At 37.8% G+C, this 14,681-nt stretch overlaps 1 protein-coding gene across 1 annotated transcript in view; it reads left to right on the forward strand.

The window, feature by feature from the left end:
- The window catches only part of LOC105997148 (coiled-coil domain-containing protein 169-like), a 34,996-nt gene that overhangs the window by 2,952 nt on the left and 17,363 nt on the right, over positions 1–14,681 (forward strand). The window contains exons 3-4 of the mRNA XM_013031474.1: positions 2,260–2,370; positions 2,453–2,493. Of these exons, the coding sequence (XP_012886928.1) occupies positions 2,260–2,370; positions 2,453–2,493 (152 nt within the window). The remainder of the gene's footprint in view (positions 1–2,259; positions 2,371–2,452; positions 2,494–14,681) is intronic.

A 14,681-nucleotide genomic window follows, 5' to 3' on the forward strand; every position in this document is an offset into this window, starting at 1 on the left:
TTCCTCATTTGAAAACAAGTAAAATATTACTTCTATTTACTTCAGGCAGACATTGTACATAATGGTGAAACATTAGAGGCATTTCCATTTTGAAGGGGAAAAATACAAAAACACCTGCTGCTATCATTAAAATGTACTACACCGTTGAACACCGTTAAAGAAATCAAATCATAACTATTGCAATTTTCATTTTTTAGAATTTAGTAGTTCAGAACTTTCCACGGGATTAGTTAAAAATCTAATATATTAATGGTCTTATTTTTTTTTAATGTTGACAATAGCAGGTTAGAAAGTGAGGTTTTCTACTTCTTTAGTAGGGAACACATTGTGTTTCAGGTCTTTTTAGCTGAAAGAATTTGACCACATTTTCAGACTCATGAGTTGCCTATATGTCCTACTCATATTTCTCTGTTGGAACTTCCTCCGTTGCTGAGTCAATTTCAGAAGTTATAGATGTTATAGAAATATAGGTTTTTTTCATCATGTTGCCTACTAATACCTTTCCCAGATTGCTGCATGACTACTCATACGGATCCCTTTATCTTGAAGAAAAGCTGCTTTTATTATAAGTTATATACTGCAGTGCAGTGTTGCCTCTCCAGGAAGCACTTTGGAGACAATTTTTTTTATAATGTTGATGATCATTGTGATAAAAATAAAGTATAACAACTCTGATAGCATTTCTGCATGCCCTGAAGCATTCTAGGCACTTTACTTGTTTCATGAGTGTTCCCAATAAGATAGGAAAGATAAAGTTCATATAAGATAGGAACTTTAGCTATCATTATTTTGCAGATGAGAAACAAAAGCAAGAAAAGAAAGGAACTAGCTCCAAATCTCATTCACATTCAGGTAAGTGGTGGAGATGACTCAAACTTAATCTACTTAATCTACTTTGTAGATTGTTGTTGTTTTTCATCACGAAATCACCTGAAATTGACGAAGCAGTAACTACTTCCCTATGTCTCCATATACCTCCTCCTGTGTAGACATGTTGGTATGTTTGTCCTTGCCAAATCTCTCTGCTTTAATATATTTTCTTACCTTTTTTGGTTGGGTCAGAGGTTATTTCTATCAGGATATAGTTCCTCACTTGGAACCTTTATTGGCTAATGTGTTCCATAGCATCCACGTAACCAAACATTTTCTCCTGACTGACCAGTCATAGCAAGGGCTGTCTAATGTTAGCTTTGTGTTGTCATTGTCCCCCCCCCCCGCCACCACCTTTGTACACAAATGTAAAATATTTTTCACATCCAATCTATGGGGAAATCGTTTGGTTTTTAATTATTATGAAACAGAACCTAAAGAGAACTTTATTATTAAATAAACATGAAGATGAATATTTAGGGTTATGCACCTTCATTCTACCATACACGTTTTTACTCTAACTTATGAGTGTGCAAAGAAGAAAAGACACATCAAATAATAAAGAAAAACCATTTATACCCTGAAAACTTGACAGGCACTCATGGTGTCTAACTTTATTTTTATATCCCTAGAGTACCTAATGGAGTGCCACATTAGGCTTTTTTATTTCCATGTTAAGTTAATTTCTTCTTATACTGTTTTCAAATTGACAGCTTTAATGTTGTAGTTATTATATACTGAACAATTTCAATATGACTGAATTATTAAACCAGCCAGATGCTGGTGGCTCACACCTGTAATTCTAGCTACTCAGGCGGCTGAGTCTTGAGGATCACAATTCAAAGCCAGCCCAGGAAGGAAAGTTTGTAAGATACTTATCTCCACAAAGCTTAGAGCACTAACATTGAGTGAAAGAGATCAGAGACAGAGCCCAAGCCCTGAGTTCAACCCCCACGGCCAACAAAAAAGATCAATAAATAAAATAATTTTTAAAATGAGGATTAAATAACTAGTCATGTGAAGAGTTTTGTGACTTGTATATAGAAACCACAAATACACATTAGTTATTAAACAGACTTTAGAGCTTTTTCTTTTTCTTTTTGATTATTTTTTGGTTGTGAGGCCTGAACTCTGGGACTAGGTGCTGTCCCTCAGCTCAAGGCTAGCACTTTACCACTTGAGCCACAGCACCACTTCTGGCTTTTTCTGCTTATGTGGTGCTGAGGAATTGAACCCAGGGCCTCATGCATGCAATTATTTCCTTTAGTTTGTTTGTATTCATCATTAGTTAGGTATAGTAATAAGTTGCCTTGGTTCATGTTATTCAGATGAGTAAATGAAATGCAGTCTGGGTGATCTTGATTTTTTTCCCCTATCTTTTTCACTCAGGTAGTGAATGGAAAGCTCGTTATGAGACCCAACTCGAACTTAATGGTCAATTAGAAAAGCAAATTAGGTCTCTTGAAGAAAAAATGGAAAAATGCCGTGTAAATCCTTCAGGTACAAAAGGAATGATATGTATGTCTTATAAGTTGAATTGAAATTAATAAAATATCAATTGCCCATATTTGCTTTATTGTAGATAGACTATCTTCTATTCGTGTCTATGAACGAATGTCAGTGGTAAGTAAAGGATGGCTAAGCAAAACAAATAATTGAAAGAAATTATGTATATTTTCCCCCAGACAGATTCCAAACAAAATTATAAAGACTATGGAAAGGTTCAAATAAAATATTTTGTTCAGAAAAGCAATTCCAGCATTCAAGAAATCCACTAACAAGGAACAAGACTATCAATATCATCTCCCCCTTACAAAACTGGACAGGGATTTATATGTAGGCACAAACATATGAAGTAAATACAAAAGAAAAGGAATCTCAGTGTACCATCAGTCTCACATACCTTCTGTGTTACCGGGAAGATTATGTGGAAAAGAGGATTTCCCCAATAGCAGTGGGAACTCCACATAATTTTTCAAGTCACCAGGACTCCCAGGAATTTGGAATAATAATGAAATAAATTTCAAAGTAACACAGAAGGCCAGCATTTAGCACGTTTAGTTAAGAGATTTATTTACAAAGGGTCTAAGGGGTAAAAAAAAGAAACAACAATTGCACCTTTTTACAAGTTATCAGAAAGAAGGTGAGGGGCAAAGTTACAATGAATGATCTTTGTCCAAGGGTATTTATTTCTCCTAAATTGCCCAGAAGATTCCAGTTTAGAACTGGTCACCTGGATATGTAGTACTTCACAATTTTCAAATTATCCTCTTTTGATTCTGTCACCAACATGGAGACAAGGGGTCTGAATTGGTCTTTTAGTCTAAAGAGCTGTGACCTGAGTGTCTGTTCTTTGTAGTCTTTTTTATTCTTGTTTTTTAAATGTGGGCATTCCAGTCCTAGAGCTTGAACTCAGAGTCCCTAAGCTTTTTTTTTTTTTTTTCTCAAGGTTAGCACTTTACCTCTTGAGCCATTGCTCTACTCACAGCTTCTTCTGGTTGTTAATTGGCGGTGCAAGTGTCTCATGCACCTTCTTGCTTGCGCTGGATTTTAACTGTAGTTCTCAGATTTCAGCCTCCTGAGTAGCTAGAATGACAAGTGTTAGCCACCAGCACCCAGCAGTTGAGGTCTTTTATCTTTTAAAGGTACTCTGGTCACACATTTAAAACAAAAACAAACTTGTGTACAAGGTTGGGAGGGGGAAGCTGTGGGAAAGCAAAGGAAGGGGTGACATTGTCTAAAAAAGGAAATGTACTCATTTCCTTATGAAATGATAATCACTTATGAAATAGTAATACCTTAATAATAACAACAAATTTATATTTAAAAATAAATTATAAAAACCCAAACCAGGTCTTTTTATTCTCAGATTTATTTCTCCCTCCAGAGGCATTGTATCTCATTTTAAAAAGGAAGTCCTAAAGGTCTATTCATTTTGAAGAGTTGATTTGATTTTTTGCTGGTCGAGTGATTGCTTTCAGCCTTATTTACCAATTCAGTCTCAGCTCCTGGATCTGACTAATTTCTAATATATTTTTCCTATTTCTCGTCACCATATCCTAGCTGTTTTGCCTCATTCCGCATATCTAAAACAGTTCCATGCCAGTTCCTCTGTATTATACCTGCATCCATGTATACACATACACAAATATGTAAGATATGAGTAAACATAACATTACCTTACAATGAGCCTCAGACTGTTTGTCTATAGTGACATCTTCTCATGTCTTGAGCGTTCATTTTAACCCCTGGGAAATGACTAGGTATTTTATGTTTAATACTTTACAAAGCACATTCATTGGCTTTTCATTCATTCAAAATTTCTCTTTAAAATATAGAGAAGGCCGATAGCATGATTTACATTCCAGAGTATGCTTAGAAATAGCTTTTTACTCAGAACTCTTGCTGAATTTTTACTTAAAAGTGCTCAGAAACATGGGGAGTTTGTAGTACTTTTTAAAAGTAAAAATACAATATTCAGCTAATTTGTAGGACAACAATGATCATCTGTCTTTAATTAATTATATGCAGTATGTATATATTTATATTTCCTTATCTCAGCCTCATAACAACCTGATGGAATAGAGTTTAATATTATTTTCTTTAATCATGAGACTAAAATGGAAGAGATTAAGGGAGTTGCTCAAGCCTACACAGTATAAGCACAGAGTCATATTTTCTTCCTCTAAAAGTCCTGTACCATTTCACTGAATTACTCTGTACTGCTCATTATCGGTAACAACAGATAGCTGCAGCTAAAGCACTGAGTTAAAAGCTGCATTCTCAGGTCCTGAGGACCTCCAGAGCACTTGTGGGTGTTTGTTGTTGTTGTTTTGAGTAAGTGCAATTTATTACTGACAAATATAGAGGAATGTTGTATGTTGCTAATACTAATGCAAGTATTTGCATACCCCTCTCATTGTCAGTTCATAAGTATTCACCTTTTTGTTACTAGGTAAGACAGGAAAGATGACTTCTTTTTTCAAACAGGAAAAGCCAGTTTGTTCTCCCCTTCTTTAGTAGAGTAATACTACCCTCTTGTGGCACTTCAGAAATTACTTTTAGAGCCAGTTTAAGTGTAGCATTTTTAGTTTAAGCTAGTTTTAATATTTCCTATAAATAATGAAGTATGAAGTATTCCCTACAGATTGTAAATATAAAATATTTTGGCTATTTGCTCCTTGGTAACCTAGCCCCAGTCCTAAAGAATTGGGTATGGATAGCTCTGTGTGGGTGTGACATGGTAAAGTACTTTACAGCTGTCTAGGGAACAGTTAGTTTTTTTTCAATTACTCCCTGAGATGGAGACTCTACAATACATTTAACTGACAAATAATTTTCTTAAAGGACTTGTGAGTCTTTTTTTTTATTTTTATTTTTTGGGGGTCCGGTCATGTGGCCTGAACTCTCGCCTGGGCACTGTCCCTCAGCTCTTCAGCTCAAGGCTAGCACTCTACTACTTGAGCCACAGCGCCACTTCCGGCTTTTTTCTTTTTGCTTATGTGGTGCTGAGGAATCGAACCCAGGGCCTCAGGCATGCAAGGCAAGCACTCTACCACTGAGCCACCTTCCCAGCCCTTCTGAGAGTCTTGAAGTGGTGTTCTCTAACAGGTTTAGATCCAGAGACAGAAAATTATATTTCTCTTCAGTAAAACACAAAGGAAGTAGTAAGACTATCATGGTGGGCTGGCCATAGACCCAGCAGAGAGAGAATGGAAATTCAGAACAAATGGAACTTGCCTTCTCTGTTTTCTAGGCAGATGACCCGTGCAAGTATTTAGGTTTTTGAAAACAGTAAAATTCATCAGTGGTTTTGTGAGTAGGCTCTAACCAGCATTTGATCAGCAAAAGAACTATCCAAGTACTGAGCAGAACATACTGATATTCTAGAATTCAATACTAATCAAGAGATATACTATATACAAGGATAACACTGGATTAAGTCTTAGTCATTGATATAGAGAGCAATATTTTTGAAATATGTTGGTATATAAAAACATACTGTAAAGTTTCCTTCTAAGTTGATATGGCTTAAATTGGTGGTTTGGGTTGGGGGGCACTAGAGTATGAATTCCTACTATTTGTGAATACCCATCATTCAGTCCTCAGCAATAATCTTTACAAACACACTTTAAAATTGCTAAAGGGATAGGTACTGGGTTTTGATATGTGATATTTTACAATACTATCTGAAAATATGTGAAATGTTATTTTTAAATTAATTGGTAAGGTGGTCTTGATTTTAATATATTGGATAAAGGTTACTTCCTTAAGAAAGAGTGGAATTCTAGTCCTTCTTTGGAAACAGATTAGGATAGTTTAGAGCCTTTAACTTTTGTTTTTTGTTTGTTTGTTTGTGTTGTTTTTTGGTCAGTCGTGGGGCTTGAACTCTGGGCTTAGGGCACTGTCCCTGTGCTTTTCAGCTCAAGGCGAGCATTCTACTGCTTGAGCCACAGCACCACTTCCAGTTTTCTGGGGGTTAATTGGAGATAAGAGTCTCACGGACTTTCCTGCCCGGGCTGGCTTCAAACAGAGATCCTCAGATCTCAGCCTCCTAAGAAGCCAGGATTACAGGCGAGAGCCACCGGCACCCGGCTTTGTTTTGTTTTGTTTTAGATTAACTTTTATCTGAAGGTAGTATAGAGTATATAAAAACTGTCTCCATGATATAATTAGCTAACATTTAATTTTCAGCAGGTTGTATCAGTTATCTATCTATTTGTAGGTGACTTCTAACCCATCGCCCACAAGATGGCTGCTTCATTGTACTTCCTTCACATTTTTTTTGTCAGTCATGGGGCTTGAACTCAGAGCCTGGGCACTGTCCCTGAGCTCTTTTGCTTAAGGCTAACACTCTACCACTTTGAGTCACAACTCCACTAATGATCTTTTGGTGGTTAATTGGAGGTAAGAGTCTCATGGACTTCCTGCCTGAGCTGGCTTTCAACTGGGATCCTCAGATCTCAGCCTCCTGAGTAGCTAGGGTTACAGATGTGAGCCATCAGCATCTGGCTTCCTTCACATTCTTATCCAAAAAGAGTAGGTGAACAGAAACAGGCAAAGGTGAAGGGCAATCATGTCTTCTCTCCTGCAAAGAACTTTCTAAGCTGTACCCAGCAATTCAATCTTACATCTCAACACTTAGAACTGAATCATATAGCTATCCTCATGGGCAAAACAAGCTGAAAATGTACTGTTTTAACTAAGAATAAGTAGGAAGAAGAGGAGAATGGGTACAAGTATATAATAAGCTTTGTTACACAAAGGAATGACATTTCAATTTGAAGTGTTATATATTAGGCCAGAACAGTGGCTGAAGTCTGTAATTCTAGCTACTGAGTAGGCTGAGATGGAGGATCATGGTTTGAGGCCAGCCTAGATCAGAAAAGAAAGTTCATGTTATTCCATTTCAATTGATGACTGGGCAACAGTGGAGTATGCATGTCATCCCAGCAACCCAGGGAGGGTCAAACAGGATTATAGTCCAGGCTGGCCTAGGCATAAAGTGATACCTTGTCTCTAAAATAACCAACACAAAAAAAGTGCTGGTGGAGTGGCTAAAATGTTAGAGCACACACTTAGCAAGCACGAGACCTTGAGTCCAACCTCAGTACCAGCAAAAACATGATTATATATTTAGTGGCATTTGGAAAATTAAAGACAGAAAATGGGCAAAAGACTAAAAGACTCTCAATAAAACTGACAGTCCTTTATTTTAGTAGATGTTAGGCATATATTAATTAAAAAGGACAATCTAATAAGTCATCCAAAAAAGAAGAGAATGAAAAGGACTACATGTAGTTTTTGTGGTTGTTGACATTAAAAAAATTAATTTTCTAGGGCATGAACTCAGGGCCAGGGCACTGTCTCTTAGTTATTTTGCTCAAACCTAGCGGTCTAACCACTTGAGCCACAGACCCACTTCTGGCTTTTTAGAGATGAGAAGCTCATGGACTTTCCTGCCTTGGCTGGATTCAAACCATAGTTCTCAGATCTCAGCCTCCTGGGTAACTAGAATGATAGGTATAAGCCACCAGTGCCTGGCAAGTTGTTGTCACTTTTATATAATTATAACCTTATGGATAACAGTTTTAGATCGTATGCTAATCAGTGTAATGAAATCAACTGCTGAGTTGTTTAGTTCTGTCATTCTAAAAGGCTGTATTATAGTCCACTGCATTGAATTTTAAATTTTCTCTATTATTGAACATTTAAGGTTTTGTTTGGCTTGATTTTGGTGCTAATATTGGGGTTGAACTCAAGGCTTGTGCTCTCACTCAGCTTTTTCTAAAGCTCACAGCTGACCACCCTCCATAACTCCAGTCTACATTTTTTGCTGGTTAATTGGAGATAGAATCTCATGGACTATTATTTTGCCTGTGCTGGCTTTGAACTGTGATCCTCAGTCAGATTATAAAGGGTCTGAATTCTTACTAGATAATGTGAGCATTTTTTATATGTGATGGAAGCTATTGAAGTATTTTATATAGCTTTATTTTGTGCCAATACAGGGACTTGAACTCACGGCCTGGGCACTGTCCTGTAACTTTTATCCTCAAGACTGGTACTCCACCACTTTGGGCCACAGCCCCATTTCCAGCTTTTTGGTGGTTAATTAGAGATAAGAGCCTTATAGATTTTCCTGCCTAAGTTTATTCTTGAACCAGTATTCTCAGATTCAGTAGTAATCCTGAGTAGCTAGAATTACAGGCACAACCCACTGACATTCCACTTATATAGTTTTAAAACAATCCCAACTCTCAAATAGATAAAGGATTTCCATGTATGGGTGAGATTTGAGACAGGGACACCAGTTAGCTCATAGTCTAAGTAAGAGAAGGCAAACTATTTAAAATGTGAGCAGTTTTAATTCCTCTTGGCTAGCATTATATGTAGATGGGGCAGAAAGGACACACACACACACACACACACACACACACACACACACACACACACACACACACACACACACACACATACACACAGATATATGAATGATCCTGGGAGGAGATTTAAGGGTGACTGAGGGTCCCCAGTTTAAATGACCTTACAGATGACAATAAACTAGACTATGTAAGAGTCAGGAGGGGTGTTATGAAATGATGAGTGTAGTTTTGTCTGTGTGTATCCCATTTCTTTGGAAAAGGATGTTAGTTTTGTCCCAGGTATTTTCTTCATTGAAATGATCATGTGACCTTTGTTCTTAGTTCTGTTTATATGATACATTATATTTATTAATTTGTGTATGTTTAACCCCCGTTCTTGTGTTCCTAGGATGAAACCAACTTGATCTGAGTGCATTTTTTAAAATGTGTTGTTGAATTCTGTTTGCAAGAAGTTAACTTATTTGCATCAATATTTACCTATAAGATTAGTCTATAATTCCTTGTTGCTGCATCTCTGTATGTTTTTAGAATGAGTGTAATACTTGCTTCATGAAATAAGTTTGATACTGTTCCTCTTTTTTTCTATTTTATGGAAGAGTTTACAGGTATTGGTATTGGTTCTTTGAAAGTCTGGTAGACTTTGTCAATGGATTAATCTGGCCTTGGAATTTTCTTTGTTGGGAGACTATTACTGCTTTAATCTCATTGCTTGTTATAGCTCTATTTATGTGGTTTAAACAGAGTTCAGTTTTGGTAGCTCATCTAGAAATTTACTCATCTCTTAGAGTTTTCAACTTATTTGAGTACAGATTTTCAAAGTATTCCCTCATAATTCTTTGGATAATTTTGGTATCTATTGTGATATTCTCTCTTGAATCTCTAAACTTATTGAGTGCCTTTTCTCCTTTTTATCAAGTTAGCTAGGGGTTTATCAATATTAATTTTTTGCACAGTTCTTTAAATCTCTGATGTATTACCTTTTCCCTATTTTTTATTATTTATTTTAATCTACTAGTTAGGGGTTTGTTCTTTTTTTATAGAAGTTTATTTGACTTTGTTTTGATGTAGGCCCCCATAGCTTTGAATTTGTGTTCTCTCCAAAGTAAGAGTCGTCAGTTCTGAGAGGGTACAATTTCTCATAGAGAAACTGTCCCATAAAGCGAATAACAGGGTTGGCCACAAGGGGGCACTTTGTATTTAAGCATGCAAATGCTGCTTTCTTTTGTCATCCTACTTGCTTATTGTAAAGTATTGTCTGGGAGCTATTATTGGGTTTTTCTCTTGTAAGACATCAATAGATGATTTTTTTCTTATAGATTATTTCTCCCTCTTTCCTTCCTTCCCTCTTCCTTTCTTTCTTTGTGTCAATGAGTAAGGAAAGAGGTAGGGTAAGAAAGGTGAGTAATTGATCACTGGACCCCATGTAACGGGAGATACTTTTCTTTATTAGGAGAAATAAAACTGCCATAGCTCTGGAACATAGATCTTTAGGTGTAGAAAATGATGAGAGTGGGACACTTATGAACATATGAAGCCTGAATAATGGAGCTCTCAGCGTTCTTCCTCTGCCCTAGTTCTAGAAAAACCCAGCTGGTATTAAACCCTATAGACAGATTAGAGGATTCTTCAGTTAAAAAACTGAAACACCTTAAGACAGTATGGTGGCCCAGATACCTAACACCTCACAGACTTCCACAGACTTGTTGCCTGAGGAATGCAGGTGCTAGGGTTTAAAAGTCATCAAAGCTATGCTTTGCAGGGGCTGTTCTCTTAGCATCTGTTCTTTTTTTTTTTTTAATTGTGAAAATACTGTACAGAGGGGTTACAATTACATGGGCAAGATAATGAATACATTTCTTATCAAGCATTGTAACATTCTCCTTTGTTTCCCCTTCCCATCCCCTCCTCCTCCCACCCCTCACCCAGACCTCCTACCCCCCCACCAAAGTTGTAAAGTTCGTTTTTGATATAACGACTTGTACGTCTCATTGTTGCAATGGGTCCACCTGTATCCCTATTTAAACGATTTGTTTTTTCCCTTCCCCTCCACAAATTATGCCAACATCAAATACAGTGAAAGCAGGGGTTATACCATGAGGGAGGGACATACAAAGCAACAAAGAAATCATCTTATAAATGTGTTAGAAACAATTGCATGGAAGAAAAAAAACATTTGAATACATATCTTAGGGTTCATTTCCCTAACATCAACTTAACTGACCTTTTCTGCTTGTCTCAGTCATATACTAGTTATTGCAAATAAGGGAAACCATGGCACCTATGTTTTTTGGGCCTGGCTTACTTCACTTAATATAATTTTTTCCAAGTTTTTCCATTTCCTAACAAATGGGGCAATGTCATTCTTTCTGATGGAGGCATAGAATTCCATTGTGTATATATACCACATTTTCTTGATCCATTCATCTACTGAGGGGCATCTGGGTTGGTTCCATATCTTAGCTGTGGTAAATAATTAGCATCTGTTCTATAGCTGACCAGGCAGACTTGTTCCTAGCACACATGAGACTCAAATATTTCTCAGGGTTCTCTGAAAGCTTTGTCAAACCATTCCTAGACTATTTACTGGCCTTAGAACACTCCTGCTTTCAACCTTCTAGACTTGCATTGCTGTGCAGCCTCTGCCAGCCACTTTCTGCTCCCCTTTTTCCCCCTGATAATCCTTGTACATTTCACCCTGCTTTGGTATCTATTCCTTAGAAGCCCAGGCAAAAGATACTGTACTAAAAGTAATCCAAGAAAACATGAACTTAGAGAGGAACTCACTAACTGTGGCAGGCAGAGAATCTGTCCTAATTGATAGATATAAAATGAATGGACCCGGCTCAGGTTGGAAGTTCAGTTGCTAAAGACTTCATTGGTGATGGTGACCTTAGGAAATGTCCTTGGATGAAGGCATACTGTAGAATAAGTCATAGGGGCAGGCATTTGGAAAATGTGGGTTTACTGCCAAATCCTGTTGGCACTTGCATGAGGATGATGAAGAATTGACAACTATTAAGCAAATAATACTGTAAACCAGAAAGTATTTCTGGGAGCCTCAGGAAGCCCTCAGTAGCAGAGGGGGCAGAACAGTGGATGCTGAAGCCCTCACTGTGGAGAATGGCAGAACTCTAGAGGCAGGTGCATGTTTGAGCTCAGGTAGGTTTGTGAAGGGCAGGGCCCAAATAAACATGACTAGGGATCCTGAAAACAGACAGGACATCTGGATAAATGTCTTGGAGATGATGTGTTTGCAGCTGCTCCTGGACTTTAGGGACATGTAAATTAGCCCTCATAAAGGCTAGAGCACCATTCCAAATATATATCATGACAGGGTCTCCTTTCTTCCAAGAAAGAGACCTTTGGCTGTGTACACAAATGACTATCTGCTAGGGAAAAGAGGATGGTTAAATATAGACTATGAGTTGACATTCCCCTTTGTGGGACACTATGGCTAAGGTCCCTATCATAGTGGACCTAGTGTTCCCACAGATGTCTCCTTGATATATTTGGAAGTTGAAAGTTGAAGTCACCCCCCCACACACACATACACATTAAGTCCTTTATCTCTGAAGTAAAAGCTATTATGGTTGAGAAGACCAAAAAGACACTTCTGAAGCTATGCCTTTCACCTCTTCCAAGACTAAGTAGAAGCCAGAGACATTTTCTTATTCCAGGCAATAAAGGGATTTATGCCACAATGAACTAACAAAGATGCAAGGATACTAGTACCTGTGTGAACTCTTATTTAATTTGCCAGTCTGACCAATGCAGAAACTGGCTGGACCTTGGAGAAAGCCGTAGGCTGCTGCAGACTTAATCAGTTAGGAGATTTAATTGCAACTGCTTAACCCAAAGCAGTTTTTATCATCACTAAGTGTTAGCACTGAGGTTTCAGGTACCGGATTCCCAGCCTTGATGTGGAGAATGCATTCTTTGTATTCTAGTTGGGAAACAGGATGAAATAGCTGGGACCTGTCATTGCAGTAAGGAAAAGTGAAAAATGAACTTGGTTACTTTGGGGGATCCATTAGAGACCTAACTTAGCAGGGCAGACGCCCAGCCTTGTAATTTAGCCCTAAAGAGATGAATGCAGAGTCACAACTGAGACTGCTTACCTGGACCAGAAGATGCCAGGACTGTAAACTGCGAGGATCATTTTGAGAAAGCACTGCAGTTAAAGTAAAAAAAAATTACTTTTAAAAATGGGAGACTTAATTCACCCTGGCTGGTAACTGATAGATCAAGCAGCCAGAAAATCACTAAAGATGAGACTGAACCAACCTGATCTACTTGACATTATAGACTATCCCTCCTTTATAGGTACAGAATTGTCAAGTTCACATAGTAACACTCCACCATGACAGACATTCTGGAGCCTTCCCCACCTAGTTTGGTAACAACAAGATCTGGGTTCCTTATTCTTTGTGATACTAATATATAGTACAGTTTCTGTTATAGAGGAGGTGCCTCTTAAAGCTATCAATGAATTGTGGAATTGGAATAAATTAATTGTAGAATAGGGTTGGAAGATAATCTCGTCTGGATGGGAATAGCTGCAAGATATGGACTCACTGCAAAGAAAATATATTAAAAATTTAAACCTCAAAGGTCATGACTCATTTGTCATAGAGGCTGTCAGTTGATTAATATTCTTATCCCCCTTTCATTGTGTCATTTTATAACTTGGAATAGCTCCCAGAACTTAGATTCCTGGGCCTAACCTCCCAAGCATTCTATAACTGATCCTTCCTTACAGTTATTTTTATTTGTCTCTAATGTATCACTCAAATTTTTGCTTCAGCTATAATGTTTAATCATCTTATACTTAAGAATATGGTCAATATATTGTTCCCTTCTCTTTTTTCCCCCACTTACATCCTTTCTATCTGAGAGACATTAAAGCTCTGTCCACAATGATTGACCTGTTAAAAACTTGTGAAGTGGCTGAGTGCTGGTGGTTCATGCCTGCAATCCTAGCAACTCAGGAGGCTGAGATCTGAGGATCTCAGTTCTAAGCCAGCCAGGGCAGGAAAGTCTATGAGACTCTTATCTCCAATAAACCACCAGATGAAGTGGCGCTGTGGCCCAAGTAGTAGAGTGCTAGCCTTGAGCTGAAGAGCTCAGGGACAGCGCCCAGGCCCAGAGTTCAAGCCCCACGACCCACCAAAAAACAAAAACAACCAAAGCTGTACAGTGTATATTCCATCACATTTGACATATATTAACGTTATTTGCCGTGTGTGTGTGTGTGTGTGTGTGTGTGTGTGTGTGTGTGTGTGTGTGGTGTTTGTGTCTGTGTGTCTGTGGGAACTGTCCCTGAGTTTTTTTGCCCGAGGCTAACTCCCTACCACTTCAGCCACAGCTCCACTTCTGGCTTTTTGCTGGTAGTTAGATATAAGAGTCTCACAGACTCTCCTGCCCTGGCTGGCAATGAACTGAGACCCTCAGCTCTCAACTTCTGAGTAGTTAGGATTACAGGAGTGAGTCACCAGTGTCTGGCAACTTTGTATTTTAACTGCTAGTTTACACATGCGTATTTGGATCATATTTCATCTAGGTCACCTCTAAATATACAAATAATTTATTCCAGTGGGTTATTTGTAATCAAACTTCATTTAGAACTCAATATAAATTTTTCCAATTTTTTAAACCAATACATGTATTTAGCATTTTTAAATAAATATCTCTATAATATCCTAACCTTGGACTCCTAGGAGCAGTGGTCTATACATACAACAGCAATTTGAAATATTTCCATCAGTCCCTGTTTCTTTTCAATTGTTCTTTATACATGGATATTGTGGTTCACAAGAGTAGTTTATGAGTTTATCTCATAATTTTCTTTTCTTTTCTTTTTTTTTTGGTCGGTCGTGGGGCTTGAACTCTGGGCCTGGGCGCTGTCCCTCAGCTCTTCAGCTCAAG

Source organism: Dipodomys ordii, unplaced genomic scaffold, assembly GCF_000151885.1.
Source record: "Dipodomys ordii isolate 6190 unplaced genomic scaffold, Dord_2.0 Scaffold140, whole genome shotgun sequence".
Classification (NCBI taxonomy): domain Eukaryota; kingdom Metazoa; phylum Chordata; class Mammalia; order Rodentia; family Heteromyidae; genus Dipodomys; species Dipodomys ordii.